The 23,279-nt window shown below is 37.5% G+C and overlaps 1 protein-coding gene across 11 annotated transcripts in view; it reads left to right on the forward strand.

Annotated features, from left to right (window-relative positions):
- LOC126874906 (neurexin-1) overlaps nucleotides 1-23,279 on the forward strand; it is a 598,322-nt gene that overhangs the window by 524,631 nt on the left and 50,412 nt on the right. For all 11 annotated transcript variants that reach the window (XM_050637402.1, XM_050637400.1, XM_050637401.1 and 8 more), the window contains 3 exons: nucleotides 3,631-3,924; nucleotides 7,385-7,563; nucleotides 9,059-9,230. In XM_050637402.1, coding sequence (XP_050493359.1) covers nucleotides 3,631-3,924; nucleotides 7,385-7,563; nucleotides 9,059-9,230 — 645 coding nt within the window. The remainder of the gene's footprint in view (nucleotides 1-3,630; nucleotides 3,925-7,384; nucleotides 7,564-9,058; nucleotides 9,231-23,279) is intronic.

The raw sequence follows: 23,279 nt of genomic DNA on the forward strand, positions 1-23,279 counted from the left end.
TTGATGTCAGCTATGTTGGAATTCTTAATCTCACGCTATGTCCACAATATTGGCAACAAATTAATTTCAATTGGACTAGTTTCAGTCCCTGAATATGTCACTGTAACGCCACTTACTGGTAGGAGGAAAGGAACCACGTTTTTGGAAATTGAAGTTCGACAAAAAATTAAGTTCAGGAAGTGGAAATTCCAGTGACGAGATTTCCCTAGTCAGAGGGCTAAGGATCTTTGCTCTTTTTACATTTATGAAAGAAGCGAAGCTTTCATATGCAATTTTTGGACAAGAAAATAATCGAGACTGTGATAATCTGATTCATTTCTAACGCGTGCAATGTAACGAGGAATGGAATTAAAGCTGAGAAATTAAAGTTTAAGCGTATACCTACCGATGCTTGAGAGTTGAGGATTCTCTGAGGCTCCAAGCAACTGTTTGATTGAACCTAGCCGAATTCCTATTTATAGGTGGTTTTGCAACGCGTTATATCCGAGCTACGCGGAACAATCGCTCGTAAACAATTTTTCAATTCGAATCAGAGTCGTAAATTCGCGATTACCTTGATCGTTTGCTTGCGACAAGCAGCGGCTCATATTAATATTCGAACACTCTTTAATGCAAAATAATTTTGGCATTAACGTTACTGCGAGCTACAAAAGGTGAAAAATTGTGCGAATCGCAGCTTCTCGCCGCTTTCCGCCTTTCCCTGTAACAAATCTGAAAGATTTTTGTATCTTTCGACGATTGCCCGCTTCCGCACCGAACGATTTCGATTAAATTTTTAGCGTGTATATAGCAGACATAAATGCACAGAACGTACTGTTAAAATTTTCATTACGGAGTCAGATAAAATAGACGTGAAAAGCGACCTTCGCCAATTTTTTCGCGATCTTTTCGAAACTTCTTTCAACGTCGTCCAGTCGACTAACTGTAGCTTCTCAAAGAAACTCAGATCGTTTGATCTTACATTCAGAAATTTATTCTATTTCACAGAGTATCCTAATGTTAATGCGAGCCGCTGTATATTCACGCAATATGTCGCGTTTCCTCCAAGTGGCAAAGTCTTAAAATATTGGACAAATATTGTGCGTGTTTACATCGACAGCGTTGTCAAATGCAGAAAATTCATCTCGCATTCTGGAAGATCGTTTAATTGAAAATCTTCGTATATTTCGTGACTGAAAAATTCTTTTCATTTTCGCTCACTGAAGCTTCTGAACGCTCTGTACCTTCGCTTTCATTGCGCATCTGCTCCACGTAGATCTACTCGCGTTACGTTTCTCTGAAGCGAGAAAAGACGATTAAATTATGACGATAGTTTGTTTAACGCTACAAAGGGAATTGACGAAACTTCCACGGATTTCGGTTGGTCGCAAAAATCGTTAGATGATCTTAAGCAGACTTTCTGGTAGCAAAATGGTAAAAAGAAGTAAATTCCATACTCAAATATTGAAATTCTTCTCGGTCTGTCATGGATACGTTTGCGTGGCTTAGCATAATTGTAACTCGTTCCACATACTCTGTGTCTTATATTTCGATATAGTTGGAACCTAAGCTCGTATCAAAATATTTGTTGCTTTTGATATATCGTATATTCCAAGCACATTCATCTGTAAGTCAGTGAGGAGACTGAATTTGCGTAGTTGTAAAAATATTGTAAGTGGAGTTTATAACTAAATCGAAAGGAATTCAATGTTTGCGTTATCTCGTTTATTGCATTCTTTGTAATTCGATTGACAAGGAACGGGATTCTGAATACAGAAAATCAGTGAGCTAATAATCGAACAATTAGCAATCAACGTTCTTTGAATCTTGCAACGTCAGTGCTCTTCAAGATTCAAAGCGAAAGTCGATGATCAAAAAGAGGAGGAACGGGAACAAAGATATGCGTGTCATTTATAAATTTTAAGAGTCTGAACATTAGTAGATTGTTTTGCACCATTTGGGTACAAACTTGCGACCATGGACACTGATGCGACATCTCGGTGGAATTCTATATTCTACTGCAGGGGTTACAGCCATCCGTGACATCGCAGAGTTCGTTTCGGGTTCACAATTCGACCAAGTAACCAAGAACGACTGCACGAGAAGGAAGATGCAGAGAAGACTGATCGCGCGTTTTCCACTTATCAGCCAGTTCTTCATCGTACTTTCCGGAAATTCACGCACCTGTTGGTTGTAATCGCAATTTCTATTAATTGTCTCTTAGCGGGATCGAGAAAAAGTATGGAAAAACATCTGACGAGATAAAATAGCGAATTAGGTAAAACATCTATGTTCGAATTGATAATTACACTGTCTGAAAAGCTGCCACATTCATAAAATTGAGAACTAAGAAAGACAGATCAATCTTAAACATAATACCATTTACTTCTAAGAAGAATAAGATGCTATTTTTGAAAATTGCAGGTTTGTTAAACGAGCACACAAATTGAGAACTGTACAAAGTTCTTCTATCTGTTCACTAGGCAAGATAATTTAACTCGCTCTAATTTATATTCGGAAAATGAGTGAAAATATTGTAATGATACGATTATCAACCGATAGATATTCTTTGTATCTGTACGTTAGGTTTTCTCTTTCAGAATGCAATTCGTTCAAGTAATCTGATTCATTTTTAAGTCGCGCAGTGTCATAATGACTGGAACCGTACCTGAGAAGTGTCAATGACAAAACGTTGAACGTTGCTTGAAACTAACTGATCTTCGATGGCAGACCACAAGTAACTGTCCACTTCTGTCTATACAAATTTCAATTTATAGCAGATTCTCGGACACGTTATATCCGATTTACGCGAAGCAGTCGCTGATAAACGATTTTCAAACCACTGACAACGGTCACGAATTCGAGATTGCGCTAATCGCTTCCTTGCAATGTATTTACGCAACTTGCCAGAGTTAGAATTTTGTTACGAACGCTACGTAAAAGACGCAAATGTTTGATAGGAGCGTTAAAAAATATTTGCAAATTCGAGCTGGGATCTCCAAGTACATTTGGAAACCACAGGCAGCACGTATTCCGTACTAGCGATTTATAGGACACGCGTTGTATTTATATTATACGCATAATTAATTCATACATATGATTGATATAATAATCAAATCATATCAACTCGTGATCTCGACCCTAATCTCAACATTTCCTAAATATTTCACCTTCTTCTTCTTCTTCTTCTAAACATTCTCATCTACAAAGTTGATAAAATCATGACACTTTTACCATTATGCTTCCTTTATTACTAATTCACTACTACTATTAATTAATTTATTCATCGCGAGAACAAAGTCAAAAGAGAAGCGATCCTTGCAAAAGCAAATGCAAGCTACTGAGATTCGTTTCTTGGCTGAAAAGAAATTCTAATTTATCGTCGATCTTCGCACATTTTATACCATTCCAAAGTCCAAGCGCCTTGTTTCTATCACTTGCGGGTAATTGTTTCTCGATGATTCACAGACAAGAAAACCTAACTATCATTGATAAACGACATCGTAGTGTCGAACTGCTGGTTACTTCAAACGATTCTTTGCAATGTCGTTCGACCACCGTGCAAACCATTTGACGATCTATGGATTTGCCCGAGCGTCCAAGGAAACGGCGATCTTCCGTCCAACTAACGCGACGTTCGCATAATTTCAGGTGGCGTGGAGAAGTCGCAGTACGGCCAGCTACCGAAGCAAATTCTCAGCAGACACGGTTTCGAGGGCTGCCTGTCGTCGCTGGACCTGAGCGGCGAGAGCACCAATCTGATCTCCGACGCGGTGGTTCCCAGCTCTCTGGTGGAATCTGGCTGCGACATGTACGCCAGCATGCACGCTGGCAAAAAGTGCACGCACGATCTCTGCTCGAATCATGGCACGTGCGTGCAACAGTGGAACAGTTACACGTGCGACTGCGACATGACCAGTTTTACTGGGCCGACGTGTAACGAAGGTAAAAACATGAATATTTCATGTGCACGGCGGACAAATAACAGGCTGTGTTCTGTGAGGCGGGAAAATTTCGATACCACCTTCGACATCGTAGCGTGCGATAAACATCGCCGTAGGACTCGCTGGACGAAGCCAGCGTTCAGATACTTTCCCACTTCTTGGCAACTAAGTGATTGCGGATTTTGCCAATACCATCTAATGACAAAATCCGCACTCGCTTAGTTGCCAACTGTCTGCTGAGTCGATGGAAACTATCGGTTGGAAAATAATATTATTTTGGTAACAGTATTGTTATCGTTGCTTGACAATGTAATATAATAATGAATATAATGATCGAAATATAAAATAATATTGTTAACGAAACTTCAACTTACTTTGTAAAGTAAAGTTCCATTTCCAAGGTAATGGGACTTCAGCAGATATTGTAACTTGAATTTGTTGCGTTTGATGTACTGTATGGAGCAGAAGGACAGACGCTTTTATTGTCTCTGTGTTTTATACATTGTACAATATTATTATATATATGTCGGAGATGAAAGGAAAACCGGAGCCTTCCCTTTACAATTTTGAGGAAGCCTTCTAATGCTTTAGCCTAGATTTTATCGTAACTGTAATTAAGCAATTGTCATTTGTAATTGTTTGATATTTGTAAAAGCGAAAGTGGCTTCGAGGTGACAACTGGTCGCCGAACGTAGCCACGGTCACGGGATAAACGTTTTGCCTGACGAAGGTGCGGATCGGTTGTATCGTTCTCCCTAGAAATCACATAGAATTGTACTTTAGAGATGTCGATATAATGGAACACACGTTGTATTAGGAATCAATCTCCAGACAGAAACTGCCTAGCAACGGCGTTTGGATCTTTCTCGATGTTTCCAAAGAGTATACAACAAACTTTTGACAGAAATTGCCTAGCAACAACGATTGGAACCTTCTCGATGCCTCCAGCGAGCATATAACAAACAAATGCAGTCGTATAGCGAAAAAGATTTTCATCGGATATTCATTCGTGTGATCGCCTTGGAAAGTGATACATCGAGCAATTTACCGAGTGTCTCAGCAATCGTATTTTTGTGTTTAAAATTATTCTACGCATAGTAAAGAGTTATCCCGTTGACCGTGGATTCGTTTGAATCCCGGAACATTGTTAATAGCGTTAATTAAATTCATTATTCGTAAAACCTATCAATCGTTAATCTCATTATTCGTTAAATTTATTATTCGTGAGACATATTATTCGTTCCTCTTATTGTTCGTTAAACTTATTATTCTTTAATCTAATTATTAGTTAAACTTATCGTTTGTTAATCTTATCATTTATTAAACTCATTATTCATAATATTTTGTAAAATCTTGTTTATTCGCGTAAATATATTCTCTGTTTCGTAAAACAATGGCTAATTCAAACGAAGAATCATTACGCGCCTTAAATCCTAATGATAACCCGACATATATATATTGATAATGAATATAGTAATAGAAATAGTAACAATAACATTGATCATGTATAATAATATTGTTACCAAAGAACAATTACTTTTGTAGATGTTTCAACTCGAATTTGTTGCGTTTGATGTACTGTATGAAACAGAAGGACAGACGCTTTTATTATCTCTGTGTTTTATACATTGTACAATATTATTATATATATATATTGATAATGAATATAATAATAGAAATAGTAACGATAACATTGATGATGTATAATAATATTGTCACCAAAGAACAATTACTTTTGTGGATGTTTCAACTCGAATTTGTTGAGTTTAATGTATAAAGCAGGAGAGCTGTATAAAGCTTTTATCATCTTTGTCTCTCATCTACATCAAACCCGACGAGTTCGAGTTTAAGTATCTGCCAAACTTATGGCTTTTTATGGTACAAATTATCTTCTCTAGAGAATGTCAAATGTCAAAACAAATATTACATGTACTAATATGAAGGCTATTAAGAAGCTCAAAGTTATCTTAGTATCGTAGAAGATGTAAGATATTAAGAAATCAAAATGTACTCATTTGGCCATCAAATGCAACATATTCCACTTGAAAGATTTTTTGATAAAATCGTTGACGAACGTTGATCCCAGTAGTTTCCACCGACTCACTCTGTATAAGTTACACAATAAGCACGTTCCTTGAAGTTTAAGGAAGCTTAATCCGACGATTCCTATCTTCCTCGCCTTCCACTTCTTTCCCTTTTTTCTTTTCTCTTATCAAAAGCGTCTTCGAGATAATAATGTAATGCGTATCGAAATTGTACAGAGTATATTTCCCAATGTAACTATCTTCGTTGTGACACGCAGCAGACGAGCTGCATCTGCGCTCTTTCCATAGAAAATACCATCTCGCGCTATTTTATTAAGCAAATGTATTAAAACAATGTATATAAATTTTGTACGTCCCGAGTATATTTAGCCTAAGTAAAACGACAGTAATTTGTATTAAGAATATCCGATTACGCGTATATTTTCTAAGGAGTTTGATAAACGAGTAAAGCAGATTAGCAGCCTCTTTCTTCGGCGTTTTGTTATTCGAAGGTAGGAAATTCTTGTCTAGGAAAAATTTGTCGTTAGAGGCTGCGTGAAGAGACGAAATAAGTTGCCTCGTTTTACGAGGCGTATCTGATCATTCTAATCTAGAGCACTTACGTTGAGTGGTGTTAACGCTATTACTGTAAACATATATACTTCACGGCCTGGATATTTTAGAAAAAGATAAGCAACTTAAAAAAATTTCTTGCAATATTGTTATCAACATTGTTTGTCGAAGAGAACGTCATGTTGAAAATTCTGCTTCTGTATATATAAAATGAATGAATGTAGAATGAAATGTTTCTCCTAGAATAATATCATGGAATCATGCAAGTATAGTTAATGTAAAATTTTGGAGATCGATGAATGTTAAGAAATATATATTTAAGTAGAATCACGAGACAAATCTTATTGATAAATTTATTAAATTGGACGATAGGGTAATAGGTCGTGGACTAACAGCAACTGTGCGAAATGGGACATTTTTGGCCATTAATTAGATTCATGGAAACATAGAGTTAAAAGAATCGAAAATATGGATACTATACGTTGTTTGATAGTTGTAAAAGATAGTCCTCGTGTCTTTTCATTCAGTTCAATTCGTTGTCTTTTAATTTCTGCCAGTGACAAGCCAGTTCGTGTCGATAGCATGATTATTAATGATAGGTACTATACTAAACAAATGTTATGATTGTACGATAACGTATCACTGGAAAGTGGAATGAGTTATTGGTAAAAATGTATCAGGTGAAAAGTTAGCATCTCCTCTGGCAAATTATTTTTCCACGTAATACGATCTCTGTCATTGCGATTCCTTCCTCACAGACTTTACATTTTAGCGATGATTGGTTAGCTCTAGCGTTTAATATTTAGTCATTTTCTATTAACTCTGTATTTGCTGGGCTTATGGCGAGCAATTGTGTCGTTACAGAAGCAGCAGCTTACGAATTCGGAGCCGGCAGAGGAATTATCACCTACACGTTCCCGCCGAATCAGAGGCCGGAAATGAAGAGAGACACGGTGGCCTTGGGCTTTGTAACAAGCGTGAGCGACGCCGTCCTCGTCAGAATAGAATCTGCTTCCAGCAACGATTATCTCGAGATTGAAATTGTTAGTAACGATAGAATAATTCGAGTCGTAGTTCATAAGCCGCTTAAAAAGTGCAAAATTTGGTCACACATGATATTTCTGAAAACCATTACATTGTTAGTGGCTATAGGATAATTTGGATCATAGTTCATAAGCTGCTTTAAAGAGTAGAAAATTTGCTCACACGTACTACTTTGTAAAACTATTAAATTATTAGTAATTACAGATTAATTTGGGTTATAGTTCATAAGCTGCTTAAAGAGTACAAAATTTGGTCACACGCACAGTTCCGTAAAACCATTCAGTTGTTAATAATTATAAAATAATTTGGAAGTTTTGTTACGTCGATTTTCAAGAAAGGGAGGAATTTGTAATTTCACATGTAGAGTATATCGTATAAGTATTACTTGTTAATTAACTGATTACGATAGGTGTAAGAATGTACCTGTGAAATCCCAAATTCTCTCATATGTTACATGATATATAATATAATGCTGTAATATATTTAAATTTAAATAGAATTTGCGTATTACGTGCGTAATTTTATGTGCGACAATATTTCATGCTGATTATTACTAGAAAGAAAAACGCAAATGGCATTTTTAGATGTAGGTAATAAGATTTGAATATTAAGTGGCGATGACAGGCAAATTATAGTTTAATTATAGTTAGAATATATGTTAAATAGCAGTTTATTTTACGAGATACGTTTAAAACAGGGAAACATGTGGAAATATGTCTAAAGACGTTAATTATGTTAATTTTAATCTAAGTGAATATGTTTATTACTTATTTAATTAATTCATTACACAATTTAATGGTATTACGTAATTTCTGGAAAAATAACGCAAATGATATTTGTCAAACATTGATTAATCGATTAAGTCTGTATTTAAACTAATCTGAAGCAAAAGAAAGGAAGAGAGTAAAAGTTTGATCTTATGAAGCATACGAAGCCTGTAAATCTGGACAATCTAGACAAAAAATATTTAAACAAGTGACGTATAAGGATAACTTAAAACGCTTTCATACTTCAATTCTCATTAAAATCATCGATACGATTACCAAATGAAAAACAAGAAATAGATTACTAAAAATGTCGAAATACATATTTGATAGAAATTCTATCAAGAAACCTCGATATTCCATGTAAAAATCTACTCTTATTTGATACTAATATTCTTCATTTAGAAAATATACAATTAGAAACAAAATTATTACCATCAAAGACACGATTGTCTCTACTATCGATCAAATGAATACGTAGAATGGAAATTAATCATGTTTTAAGCGCAACTGACGTAATCAACGAACGTAAAACGTTTTGCTCGCACATAGAATTTCGCAAAATCATCGTCCACGTCGTTCCACCAATTTGTCCACGAGCTTCTGTACAGATACGGACAACAAAATCGCTGTAACTCTCGAATTTCATATATATCATTGACATAAGCGTTCACAGATTTTTTAGAGATGTTTGAAGCAATTGTTAATTATATTTTTCGTTACTTTCCAGGTGGAAGGAAACGTGTTCGCTGTTTACAATATGGGGACGAACGATCATCCGATCGGTGAGGTCGGTGTGAAAGTGAATGACAACCAGTATCACGTGGTGAGATTCACTAGAACAGGGCCGAACAGCACGCTGCAGGTCGACGATTACAATTTGCAGTCCAATCATCCATCCGGTAAGTAACGACCACTCTTTCTTCAGGTTTCGTTAGACGTCACTCTTCGTCAAGGGAATCACAATCAAATACGAAAAAGATTTACGTACTCGTTGAATCGTCATAGTTTCCTCGCGCGGATTCGATGCTTAGCCTTGTTCAGACTTGGGCAAATTTTCTTTGAAACGAAGATTAAAAAATGATAATTTGAGACGATGAATTGTCTTCAAGTACTTTGCTGCTCTTCTTGCTTTCAAAATAATATGGGGAAAAGTAACTTTATCTTGGGTTAAGAACAGATAAATTGTCAAATAATTTTCTATTTTAGTTAACTGTTTGAAAATAAAATAACATATAATTAATTTGAGTTGAATATTAATATGAGTTTTTGGTATGTTTGATTGTAAACAATATAGACAAATTATTTAATTAGTTACCAACTATTTCAAAATAATATTTGCTCAAATAAGATGATATATCGTTTAAATAATCATTTTTCAAATATTCCATGTAGAAAAATGCCCAAGCCTGACCCTGCTATAATCTCTGAATTTTCCTATGAACTAGCATGTTTGATAGTGATTTGAATTTAAGAATACACGTTGCTTGAGGAAAATATGCCAGCAAATAGACGCCAATACGTGAAATAATAAAACGTCACCATGAAAGTTGTACTTTCATGCGTTATTACTAAATAACACTACAATATCTGAACAGAGGGAAAGTCACAGCTTTCTTCATTATGTGTAACATTATGTAAATTATTTTATCATTTGTAATTTGTAAGCCACTTGCGTATTTTATACACATTTATATAAATTAAAAAATAACAGTACACGTCAGTTGTAAACAAGAAAATTACTCTACCAGTAACAAATACAGTAACAAATCAAACGACCATTTCTCGACCATTCTTCTTTTTTATTAACAACCAGAACAGGTAAATTTGAACCAAAGAAAAATAACACACAATTCAGTTTCGCCTTGCAACGTTCAAATACACGACTCGAGAAGAAAGTGCCGAAGGTACAGCAACGATATGGTTGCTGGCAAGCAACTGGATGGGACTGTAGTCTTTCGATCCCTTTTATAAGCTTCCATCGTGCCATTCACGGTCCCAGAACCGTGGGAAGCTAGTGACGTTGGTAGGGTGAATGATCCCACGAGTAGCCAGCGTTTTCGTGGCCCTCGATGATGACCCGGGTGTCGTGCGAGTCGTGGGAATTGATTACCATTGTTGAAAATGGTAGAGGAACATCTAACTGGTGATCGCAATTTGTTGGTGATTTGTCTATCGAACTTGTTTGAGGGATAGAAAATGATCGAAGCGATTGAGTATTTTGCAAAGATACAGAAGAGCACGTAACGTACAAAATTATACCGAACAACAAAAGTAATTTAGTTCTTGTAATTTGCGACATTTAATAGGCGAAGTAAATAATTTTGAATTGCTTTGAATTGCAATTGAATTTAAAAAGTATTCTTTTCAATTACCTATTCTTATTTTCATAACTATGAAAAAAGGAATGGGGAAGTATGAAAGAAAGTATGTTCTTCATGAACTATCAATATTATATATCAGTATACTATATCCAATTAATAATAATAGTAGGATACATTGAATTGAAATTAATACGTACAGTACATTGAGAAAATTAGTTTTAACTTATTAACTACGAAAATAGGAATAGGGAAGTATGAAAGAAAATAGGAAACTAAGAAGTATGTTTTCATGCGGTCATAAAATTTGCTCGGGTATAGGGCCAGGTATAATTCCGTAGGAAATTTTGAAAACATTTGGGGGGGTGCAAACCCTTGGAGGCGGAGCAAAAGACACTTTGCAATGTCCGTCTGTTGCGATTCTGTCCTGCTTCTGTCGTCCTGTTTCTTAAAAACTCTATAATTTTCACTGCTTTAATACTTTTCTTGAACTATCAATATTATATAGCAGTGTACTATATCCAATTAATAACAATAGCAGGATACTCTGAATTGAAATTAATACGTACAGTACATTGAGAAAATTAGTTTTAACTTATTAACTACGAAAATATGAATAGGGAAGTATGAAAGAAAGTAGGAAATTAAGAAGTATGTTTTCATGCGGTCATAAAATTTGCTCGGGTATAAAGCCAGGTATAATTCCTTAGGAATTTTGAAAACAGTTGGGGGGGGGGTGCAAACCCTTGGAGGCGGAGCAAAAGACACTTTTGCAATGTCCGTCTGTTGCGATTCTGTCCTGCTTCTGTCGTCCTCTTTCTTACAACTCGATAATTAGTACTGCTTTAATTTTCCTTTTGTTTACTGTATCTACAAAACCAACAAAGCTTAAAGAACAATTCTAAAGATCTATACATATACCTGTACTCTATTTGCTTCGCTGTTTATACAAATTCCTTATATTACGTCATTTCATCTTCCGAATTGTTTATTTTCCGACTACCATGGAAATGTAAAAAAAATTAATTGTACAATTTTGTACGACAAGGAAATTATATTATAATTTTTCTCTTGAAAATGATAATTTCAAACGATCGACGTAGACGCATTTTAAATGCAAAATTAAATTTTTGAAAAATCAGCCAATGTACACAGCTGTAATATAAATTTCTAAAGCTACGTGTCATATTAAAGATTGAAATTTTTCACTGAATGGCACAATTATTTTCAGGCTACATATTCGAGAGGTAGCAGCCATTGAACGGACCTAACGTGGTTCCTCGAAAGTTCCTTCAGAAACATACCTACGGGACTTTCCTGCTTCCCTAGCCTCCGAGGGCATGTTAATTGGCTCGTAGGCTTTTAACCCTTGCCCACATAAATCGTTGTCACTGAATTTCAGCGGTTGGTCCGCTGACCTGCTGCCAGTTTCTAACAACCTACTCACTTCGTTCGTGTTAACGAAGCTTTTTATGTCGCTGGATAGATTGGTTTCTGGCGGCCAAATGGTCCAAAGTAAATGAGAATCGTTGTCGCTCTTCGGATATTTTACTCTCCTGGAAAAGAACTAGGCTACCGGTGATGATAAATTGATATCTGTCGAGCGAACCAACTTTAACGTGATTCGATTGTGTAGCCCGAGCCACCAGACTTATGTTCTCGCACGTGTTAGAAGATCACGCGACGCGGTATCAAATTTCCTTGGGGCGAAAAAACTTCTTAGGTTCGCTGGACTCCTGGCATTAGAAGGACAAATAATAGACTTTAATTTTTTTTCTAGCACCACATTCTCACGCCCAATTTCTCGTTTTTTTTTTTTTTTTTTTTGCTACTCTGTTACATTCCTTCATTCCCTTTGCCTGTTCCGTTAGAACCAACCGCGTGACGCTTCTTGTGGTAATTAACTATGTGTGTAACTATGATTTATGGATTAGTCGACCTTTTTCGTGGAAGATACAGGGCTTTTTGTTCCGAAAGTTTTCTTTTTAAACGACTACGTGTTGAATTAAGCGTTATTTTTGGGGAATCGTTAACGACCGTGTTTTTTTATTACAGTAATATTATTTGCAGTTGGCTATATACATATTACGTCAAATTAAATAATGCAAAAGATATTTTTGCAACGTCTGTACTTGTGAAGTTAATACAGTTTGTTCATAAAGAGATATTAGCAGTTAAGGATATGTTAAAAAATTCATCTTTGAATAATTTTTCGCACAGAAGATTCTGCTGTTTCCAGTTTCTTTTCTAATTCGGTAAATTTTTCTATCTTAACGTGAAATCTATATCTGCACATGGCGTTATTCTTTTTTTCTTACAACGAAGAAACTTCAAAATAACGGACGAAATTTCGTATTTGTTTTTCAAGGAAATCTTATCGACGAACCTGTTAATAATTCAAAGCGTATGCTTAAACTTTCTTCTTTAATTCCCACGCGATGGATGAAGAAGTTGGCTTCACGAGACAGATCTAACAAGCGGACGATGAGCGGAGACTCATCAAGAAAAGTCCACCTCCATCGTTTTACTGTGGTCCCAATAGCCGATCCGGAGATAATTGGCGCGCTCATTAAACGGTCACTTCTCACTTAATTTCACGGTAACCTTCTTCTTCTTCTTCGTTGGTTTCTTTCGCCCGGTTGTAAATTCTTCCAGGCAATTAAGTACCTCGAGGGTGTACCGTCTAAATTCCAGCGCCAACCACGACACCGCTCGTTACCACGATCATACGTTTCTTCGAATAATTAAGCTGTCGCTTGCTTCTTTTTACAATTTTGCTTCTTTATTTGGGGGCTGAAAAGAAAGTAAAAATGGGCAGTTAGGAAGATAAGAACGGAGGTATTAAATTCTCCTTTTGTAGCTGTGTCAGTGTATGGTCAGGGATTAATTGGAAGAAAGCCGAGCTTGAAAAGTTCCGATAGCTTCGTGCACGAAGAAAAAGCGCGATACGATTGTTCTTCGTTTCGGGAAAAATATCGCACGCTTCTTTCGAAGCAAACGATCATTATAAGACAGCGATAAGTTCGTTTATTGGAATTTAATTGTTGAACTAATCGCACTAATTTATTGATAATCATATCAATGATAGGATTAATAGGATCTTTTATTTTCCAGCCAAGTAAATTCAATGGAATAGCTTGGTGCGCAAGAAAAAGTACAATACGATTGTTCTTTTAAAACATTTTTTTTTATTTATTTAATTTAAATTTTACAATTTGTGCAGTAGGACAATTTTAGAACATTGTACACTTTTTTTTAAACAAACGGTAATTATAATAACTCGGGAATAAATTTTGTTCTTATATACAGAATTAATCGCAATAATCATATAACAATTATATTAGTAACAAAATTAATTGGATCTTTTATTTTCAACTAATAAATTCAATGAAACAGCAAGAAACATATTGTGCTCTTGTCTCGAAGTAAATGATCATTATAAGACAGCGATAAGTTCGTTTATTGGAATTTAATTGTTGAACTAATCGCACTAATTTATTGATAATTATATCAATGATAGGATTAATAGAAAAAGTACAATACGATTGTTCTTTTAAAACATTTTTTTTTATTTAATTTAAATTTTACAATTTGTTCAGTAGGACAATTTTAAAACATTGTACACTTTTTTTTAAACAAACGGTAATTATAATAACTCGGGAATAAATTTTGTTCTTATATACAGTATTAATCGCAATAATCATATAACAATTATATTAGTAACAAAATTAATTGGTTCTTTTATTTTCAACTAATAAATTCAATGAAACAGCAAGAAACATATTGTGCTTTTACCTCGAAGCAAATAATTATTACAAAATAGGAATAGCTTTTGTTATTCCTTTTGTTATTATGATAATAATTAATAATAGAGTAGATAGGATCATTTGGTAGGATTTATTTTCAAGCCATTAACCAACTCAATGGGATCAAACATTTCCACTCGATTTTCTAACCACAGGTTTCTAATTAGTCCATTCAACGATTAACAATTAGTTGTTTTCTCCTATTGTTCTTCTATGTGTCCTATTACTTTGCAATTAATTTTTAACTATAACATATACACACGTAAGCTTCTCTATTCTGATTAAAAAACATCTACAAGTTACAATTAGCTCCGTAAGACTTCACTTTAATTACTTTCAAATTTTTAACGATAGCATTGCGTATACATTGCAGGCGCAGGTATGCGCAGCGAGCTTTCCGGAAAACACGTTGCTCTATCCACGATTTTCCACTGCTCATACTACCCTGTTCTAGCGGACAACGAAATCGATAGATTCCTCAAAATGTCCTTTTACCTTCCTAGACCTGCAGACCTGCTTGAAACCTATGCTATCCTGATTGCAAAGAAATCAACGTGTCAATAAGTCTACGATCCTCTGTTTTTTATGAATTAACCAGGGAATTTCTAAATTCCATCGCGATAAATAAATACGATATAAATATTTCTATTTCACGGAAAAAATCGTTGATCTATATTTCTTGACACTGCACGAATTAAGGACGCAAAAGAATATATCGATGGAAGGAAAATCGTTCACGTTTTCCGACGTTTATGCTTTCCCGATCCGTTGACTTTCCTCCTGCCAATTTTCCACGATTTTCAATATTTCCACGCGCAGCCGTTGCAACCTTCGCGCTCTTCTGAAATCCTGTTCGAAAGCAAACAATTTGCAGCTTCGTTCGACCAAAATTCGAGGAATAAACGAGTACCTGTTCGTCACGGGAAATATATTTTCGCTTTTCACTCCGACGATATTGTGGCGTCCTATGGAAAAAGCTGTGACAGCAAAGGTTTCTCGTACCTTCTTTTCCACCAAATTCCTCGTACACCGATAATTTCCTGATAGAAGTCGACGAAAAAACTAGCGGGTTTTCCGATGAGTGCATCGGGTATCGCACTCGCAACGTGTTTTCCTGTAATTTCCCGTTTTCTAATTCATGTTTTCCTAATGGAAACGTCTTCAAAAGTGAAATGGTAAACACGGCCGTTCGAACGACCGACGAAAATTTTCTTTCAAAACCACCTCCACGTTCTAGTATCCTAATACCTTCCAAGATATTAATCCACTTCATTAGATTTTACGATTGCTATCGCGCAGCTTGTGAAATGTCTAAAAAGAAGGTAAACAGTTGCTCCGAGTAATCTGTTTCTTAAGTATACTTAACGCCGAGTTTTTATGGGAGCTATGGGTAACCATGGAAGTGCCTTCTGTGCGCTCATAATATCCTGCCACTCGTGGCAGCGTCTATGGTGTTTCTCCATCGTAGTAAACGTCTCTGTAAAGGTACGTTCTCTGGCAACTGTAGCTGGCGATTTTTACCGTCACGTGAAACTGCTAGCTGAACTTTAACCTGAATTTTAATTCAGGTGAAATAATAACTAGAATTTTAACCAGCTACCTGTCTTGCACGAGTATACTCGTCGCGAATAAACGGCAGTATTTTGCGATACGACGAGTATACTCGTCATGCGTTAAAGGTAGTTACAATGCTCTGTTAAAATTGCGCTTTTTGGTGGAAATTAACATTTATTCGTAAATTCGAAGACGTTTCGAGCATTTGGAGGCCAAGACGAAATAAAACAAACGAACAAGAAAATATAAATTGGAACGTTTCGTTTCGCTGTAACTTCGGAGAGTAAATTTCATGGAAATTTCAGTAGCAAAGAAATCTGCGGAGAATTTTCTTCGAATTCCTCCCTTTTAATTTCCCAACAGCTGCCTCGCCACGCAAATTCGGTAAAATTTTATTTTCCGCGTGCACGTGCAACGGACGCGCGTTAAGCGCACGACGTTTCGCAGTCGCGCGTTAAGCGCACAACGACGTTTCGCAGTCGCGCGTTCAAGTCTCCCGGGTTGCGTGCGATCCGGCTTCGTAACTGCTTCAGTGAAATTTATCATCTTCAGCGTTCGCTTTCGTAATAAAATCAGCTTACGCTATCGAATGCTATTTGCCAACAGCGTGGCTCGCGACAGACAATTCCAAAGACCCGTTCGATACTTTTATCTTCCACTGTTTCTCTTGTCTCCTCCATTTAGAATTTTCTATCCGTGCAATACAAAGAAATCGACGATGTAATTACGACGTTACGGTAAACCACGCGACACACCGATTTTCATTCTTCCAGTTGCTGTAATTTTCGTCCTTGCGAAAATGAATGAACGTTGCGAACGTTCGCTGCGAATATAGTAAGAGGATATCGCTATATTTCCATAGCGAAGAGAAAGCGAAACGGGAGAAAGAGAGAGGCAACGAAGAAGGAGATGCAAAAGAGTGGAGAGGGGTGCATCTAATTTGATTTAATTAGAATAAATTTGCTTGCATAAAAGGCTGCAGGGCGGGGCATGCTCCACGCGAATTATATTAGCCTGGTAGCTAAATTTATCAAATTATGCGTAGCTCGTCTGATTCGTAGCGACTTAAACTCACGATGAATGCCAAACAATCGCCATTGTAAAGTTCTGCTAATTGCACATTCAATGTAATCTCCAAAGATGGTTACGTACATTGATTAATTAAAATACACACATAGACCTTTTTGTTTTTATAAATTAATTCAATAGATGTAAAACTGATAAACAGATAACGTTGTTATTTTGCCAAGCACTTGCCATCTCTCGTACTTAAACGTAGAATATATCAGACAATTTTCACTCGCGCGATTTCCTTGAAAAATGGTTTTTAAACGAGAGCAGTCGACGCTGTTGAATCTCTCGACCGTAGGACACGCAAAATTTCATTTAAAATTGTACGTTCATCGCTGTTTCTTCTTGTTTCTCTGACCTCGCGTCGATTCTTCTATCGTCTGATTAATCAATTTCTCAATTTTTCCATAAAATACAAAAATCGTATAAAAGTATAAAAATTCACGCAGAGTTAAACGAGCGAAAGAGGTAGCAATGAACGTACAGTTTCTAATTTCATTTCGAAACCTGTGATTCGACCGGGCCTGGCATCGTCGGCGTCAAAATGGAGCCAAGACGCCATAGCCAGCCGCAACTTGTTCCCTGGGCGTGGTGAAAGACTTTCGGTGGACACCATCGAAAAACTGGCTGTAGCTCCTGCTACTGCATGTTCTCCTAGTCCTTAAGTGGTACGACCTTCGAAGTAGACCCTTAACCCTTTCGATTCCGACTAATTAACACCATCGCTCGGAACACTCAATTGGCCGAACTGACATTCCGTAAGTCGCATTGCCTGGGCACTAGGCTCAGGTCGACTGCAGGTAGAAAAAATATCCATGGTGACCATGAATCGTCGCTGCGCGTTCATGGTATCCTGGTAGGCGAAGCCACATAGCTTTTGTTCGTGTCCTGACCTGCGCCAAAACCACGTTCATTGAGCGCGCGCATGATTCGAACCTTCCAGAAGCACCGTTTAGGACAATGCGTTGTTTCATTTTTATTACACGCGTTGTAAAGACGAGGCGGATGAATATAGAAAAAAAGATATGGAGAAAATTTCTATCATCGTCTGCTGCGTTGTATCCTGGCTAAATATTCGTTTTACATTTCGGCTACCACAACGCCAAATACGAATGCAGATGCGAATATTCTTTTTGTAATTTCGTTTCATTGTAACAAGAAGAGTATTCGATAATTTTGCAGGGCCAGATTCAAAAATTTTGCGGAGCCTCAATACACATTCGAATGCTACACTTCAATTCTACGAGGAATTATTTATTTACAAATGCTCTGTTACATATAATATATTTTTTACAAGCAGTTTTTTAAACAAATCCAAGTAATATTTTTTCTCATCCATAATTCGCCTTCAAGAGACGAAAAATATAATACAAGTACAAGATCGATAATCATGTATGACTTTTGCAAAATTCTATTGATGTAGTTTAATTTCTCTAAAAAGTATTTCTCTAAAAATTTCTCTACTTTTCGTTGAAAGTAGTTTCCAGGATACGAGGACTTTATAGAGTTTACACTGAACTTTCATGATTTTTCTCGCTCCTTTGAACCGAATCATCGCCGTTAAAAAAAATGTCTCGCATCTGTTAATGGTATCATCATTCTGTAAAAAGTTAATCAAAATCGGTGTTTTTCAATTGGGTAATTTTCATAGATCGCGGTGAACCTGCCTTGCGCTGGTCCTGTCGCTCGATCTGGAAGATGTTGGAACGCAAACCGCAGCCGTAGAATTAAAAGCCGCGAATTAGTACGTTGTAGAAAAATTAAAAATATTTTACGGTGAATTTAAAAGGAGAAGCTTTAAAAAACGAGGATTATTTAAAAAAAACAGGGTGTTGCAGCAGCGGAATCTAAAGACTTGCAAATGTGCGTACTGCGAAGGGATGATATTATAAGTACGCTGTATAATGACATTGAACATTAATTTGCTGCGAGATCGGGATTATTCGGTCGCGAGTCGCGAAAGGGAGGAACCAGGAAGACTGAGACTTTCTTGTTACAGATGTATAGCTTCTGTCTGTTTCTGGTGTCCTAGTCGCGCACAACTCGAGCCTTTGTCGCATTAACCCTTTGAGCCAACAACACTGTGCTCCAATTTCGTCCCTTCCAACACCCCATTTGAAACCGCGCCGACCCGGCGAATCAAGTTCCCAGCAAGCTCCTGACGTCCGTGTTCGCCTAATACGTTTCTAGATCATCTGAACCCTTTAGGACAAACATGGTTTATGTTTTTCTAATCGACCAGGGAATGGAAATGTAACAATTGTAAATTGGTTTGTACGTGTACAGCTGGTGGAGAAAGTCTTTGAGGTAGAAAAATGTGAGGAATCTTCGTTTTTCTGTGGAACATTTCACTATCGTTGTCGTCAATGTCTACGAGGAATTCGTAGAAATTATAATAATCGTTGTATTTGATAATAGGAAACAGTCGAGTTCTATTTTTACAGCACACGATAGATTCTTTGATGATCGAGATGATGACAATTGAGTAGTTCTCTGAATTTCTAACTCACCTGTAATGATTCTCGAAGGAATATTTCATTTCTTTTCGAATGAACGTTTAATCCCTCTGTATATTGCCATTGTTGAGATTTTACAAGCCACAAGCAGCGAGTTATTGCCAACAGGAGCAGCGAGAACGCGCAGAATGCGGCTGACAATACGCGAACTATCGACAATATTTGATAAGTGGAACCAATCTCTGACTAGCTTCCATTTCCTCGAAGTCGAACAGAGCTTGCAGAGAACACAGTGAGTGATAGGAAACAAGGTTTCCAGGAGAAAAAGCAAGCTTATGCGTTAACGCAAGTGGAAATTTACGAAAAAGAACAAGGTATTCTTGGAAAAGCGTGCAGCTGTGCCACCTGTTAGTTGCAAAGGAGACTGAAAGTTCCATTCGTTTAGGTAGATGGCTCAGACGAAAACCAAGAAACGATTAATTAAATCTCATTGGAACTTGTATTTCTCTCTATTCTATAGACATCATCTTCTAGCATTATCAATACACTATGTAGCAAGGGAAGTTGCAATTAAATTCTACGCTGCAATTCCAGTCGCATTCTTCAATTTTCCCATGATTCTTCAATTTTGCCACGAGCAGCCTTCGACCACGTTAACAACAATATGAATTCGCATGAAAATCCAGATGCACCTGTAGCAAATGGCAAATGAACGAGGATGACTCACACCGAAAAGATTTTTCTTTTGCACGCTAAACGGCCTGAAGCTTTTCCTCCTACGTCAACTATGTATTTGGTCTACTATTTCGATACTATACGCGTGCTATATATTTGGTAGTATGTGTACTATATGGGGAAAAAATCAACATCGACAGAGAAATACTGGAACTGATACAGCGAAGGAAGGATCCTTCCTTGCGATGCTGACACCTTGTTCCCTAGAAATTCGATACAGCGTAGAAACCTCGACCCTTTTCCCATGACGACGCAGCAACCTCCTAACGTGATCATCGTCCTCGATTCGAGGCTCGTCCCGCCACCCCTTTTCCACACATCCCAGCGACGTCTCGCGTTGGAAGACTTCCTCCTCGAGCTTCCTGCTGCTCTGCTTCATATGTGGAGGGCTGCGTGTCCCCAAGTCACATGTCCTCTCTCATGCGTGTGACACGCGCGTGCCTTGGGCGTGCCCAGATCCCATTACACGCGATGATCGTTATTTTTTTTCTTTCCTGGCGATACGATGTCGAGCGCATTGGAATCACGTGACTGGGTTCTGTCGTCCCCGATCGTCCCTTTTTCATTTATTTTTCTTCAAGTTATTTGTTTTAAGTTTTTTAAGTTTTAAGTTTCTTTCGTTTTTTAAGGAAACTGTCTGACATGCTGTTACAATGAATAATTTAAATACTTCGCTCGAGTGTTGTCGGTAAAAAGTACGATTCTTGCGCGTTTATAGAAAATTTGGTTTATAGAAAATTTCAGGAAAAATGCACAAGACTTCACACTGTCGCTCTAATAAACACGCGTTATTTTTAACTGCTCTAAGTACAGGGCATTTTAAATTTCAGAATAGAAAACGTTCTAAAGGAAAGTCTCAGTTGAAAAAGTCTCTCCTCTCAGAGAGACGCGATGTTGCGCGAGAAAATGAAATTTCCAGAGGATTTTCAGTCGTCGTCGTCGCTAATAGCAACACACAAGTAGCTGATGCGATGTTAAAGCTCTCTAGAAAGACATGTTATTTTCTCCAACGAGCCAGTTCCTCGAAATCCTCCTTCCTTCGCTGAGACTCTGATAAAAAAGGTCACGTGGAAGGTCTTTTTCCGTATTGTTCATAGCCAACCCTGTTCGAGGATGTTTTTACTTGCGCGCCCTTTCCAAGCAACCCCTCTGCAAGCCACCCCCTGTTGTCGATGTTTCTCTGCTGCAAAAATATCTTAAATAGCACGTAGACGCCGCAACTGCTGTTCAGCTCGACTGCTGTTACTATCGACGACAAAATCGCAAGATATTCGAACGATAATCGACCACGAAACGAAAAGTTCGGGAAGTTATTTAAAAAATATCTTCCGCGTATTTTTTAACCGCCACAGCCACGCAAATATTTCGCGCGTCGCAAGACTTGCTGATCAACTCGATTTTTCTCCGTCCTCGGTCGTTCGTATTTCCAAGATAAACAAGTTACTTCCTTCCCGCTATGTCGGTGCGATACAAGCGCCAGTTGCGTCCTATTTCCCAGGACAATTCATCCATTCCACCTCCTGCAGCCTCGTGTTTCCTGGCTACCTAAGTAGATCAGTCGAACTAAAGGGAAGCTTCGACGCTGCCGGACGTCTCCTCCTGCTCCCAGCAATTGTAACGCGCGTCGTAGACAAACGTCCGTGTAAACTGGCGTTAAATGCTCGAGCCGCGCGTCCGATCGCCAATTTCGACGCGAACCATCTGCAAACGAACGTGACGATTGGAAGAAAATCGACGTTCCTTCGCTAGGATACTCGGAATGTTTTAGGGGTTTGAGGCAATGGCGCTCGACAGAGCGATAAATAAATTGAGCATTAGAGGGCCATTCGTTGGCCACGCCCGGCGTTTGAAAAACCTTCCTCGTGTCGTATACTTGCCTGGCCGCTAATTAGCAGAATCTATTCAGTTGTTCCCCTTGGGGTGACGCCTTACGTCCCTGCGGCAACTTTCTATGCATTCTAATAGGACCGGAATATAATAGTCGTTCCACGAATGGCTGCGCTCCGCCGGCTCATGAATATGCCATGAAGAAGCCCGGTGTCGTTTTATTGCCGACAGAAATAATAAAACGGAGGATGAGGGCGACGTGAATCTCAATATCAGGGAATTTAGGTCGACAATGCCGCCGCTTGTTGCGAGTAATTACGACCGTCCGTGGTTGGCGATATTTATCGGCCAATATCTTGTCTTTATGGCGTTAGTTCAAATTCTCAGGGTTTAATGTACCAGGTTTAATATATCGTAGGGATTTAAAGAAGTTAGTCCGTGCAATGGCAGTAATTAGTAAACAGGTGGATCCTGACGATTGGTGAAGAAGAAATCGGTAATGTACATTGAAGAGACTATGACAGGGGATGTGTATGTTTTTTAAAAAATGCTAAAATTATAGTTTAGAGAAGTTCATTTATCGATGACAGGGAACGTGTATGTTTTTTGAAAAATACGGAAATTGTGGTTTAGAAAAGTTCGTTTAACGATGTTTTACGATATACAAACAGAAGTTGATTGTGTGTAATTTCGAAAGATGCGAGGGACAAGAATTGTCTTCTTTCGAAGCGCGGCTACGGGCTTTGTTTTATTTAAGACACCAGTTTTCATGAAACATCTGTCTTTCAAATAATTCAAATGTCGTAATGAGAGTGGACTATATTTGTCGTTTAAATGTTTGTTAAGTTATTGAAAGTAATGCAATTATTTTCGTTAAATCGAACTTTAAAACCATTCATTATTGAGAGAACATAATGAACAGGTGAGCGATTTGAGAGTATCTCAAAATCGTTCTACCCAACTTCTGACATCCTAATTCTTAGGTCACGCCTCGGTCGAAAATTCACAGATCTACAAGGTTACGTTGGTTCGGGGGTAGTTTTGACCACTTTAAGAGCATATGCTCTTAGTAGAGCACGTTACGCTCTAAACTCGAATTTCATGCGACCAACGTTAACGAAATCTTGACTCGGTTTAACAAAAATTTGTCTACGTGTCATATAGCTTTTTTAGAAAGAGAT

Source organism: Bombus huntii, chromosome 17, assembly GCF_024542735.1.
Source record: "Bombus huntii isolate Logan2020A chromosome 17, iyBomHunt1.1, whole genome shotgun sequence".
Taxonomy (NCBI): domain Eukaryota; kingdom Metazoa; phylum Arthropoda; class Insecta; order Hymenoptera; family Apidae; genus Bombus; species Bombus huntii.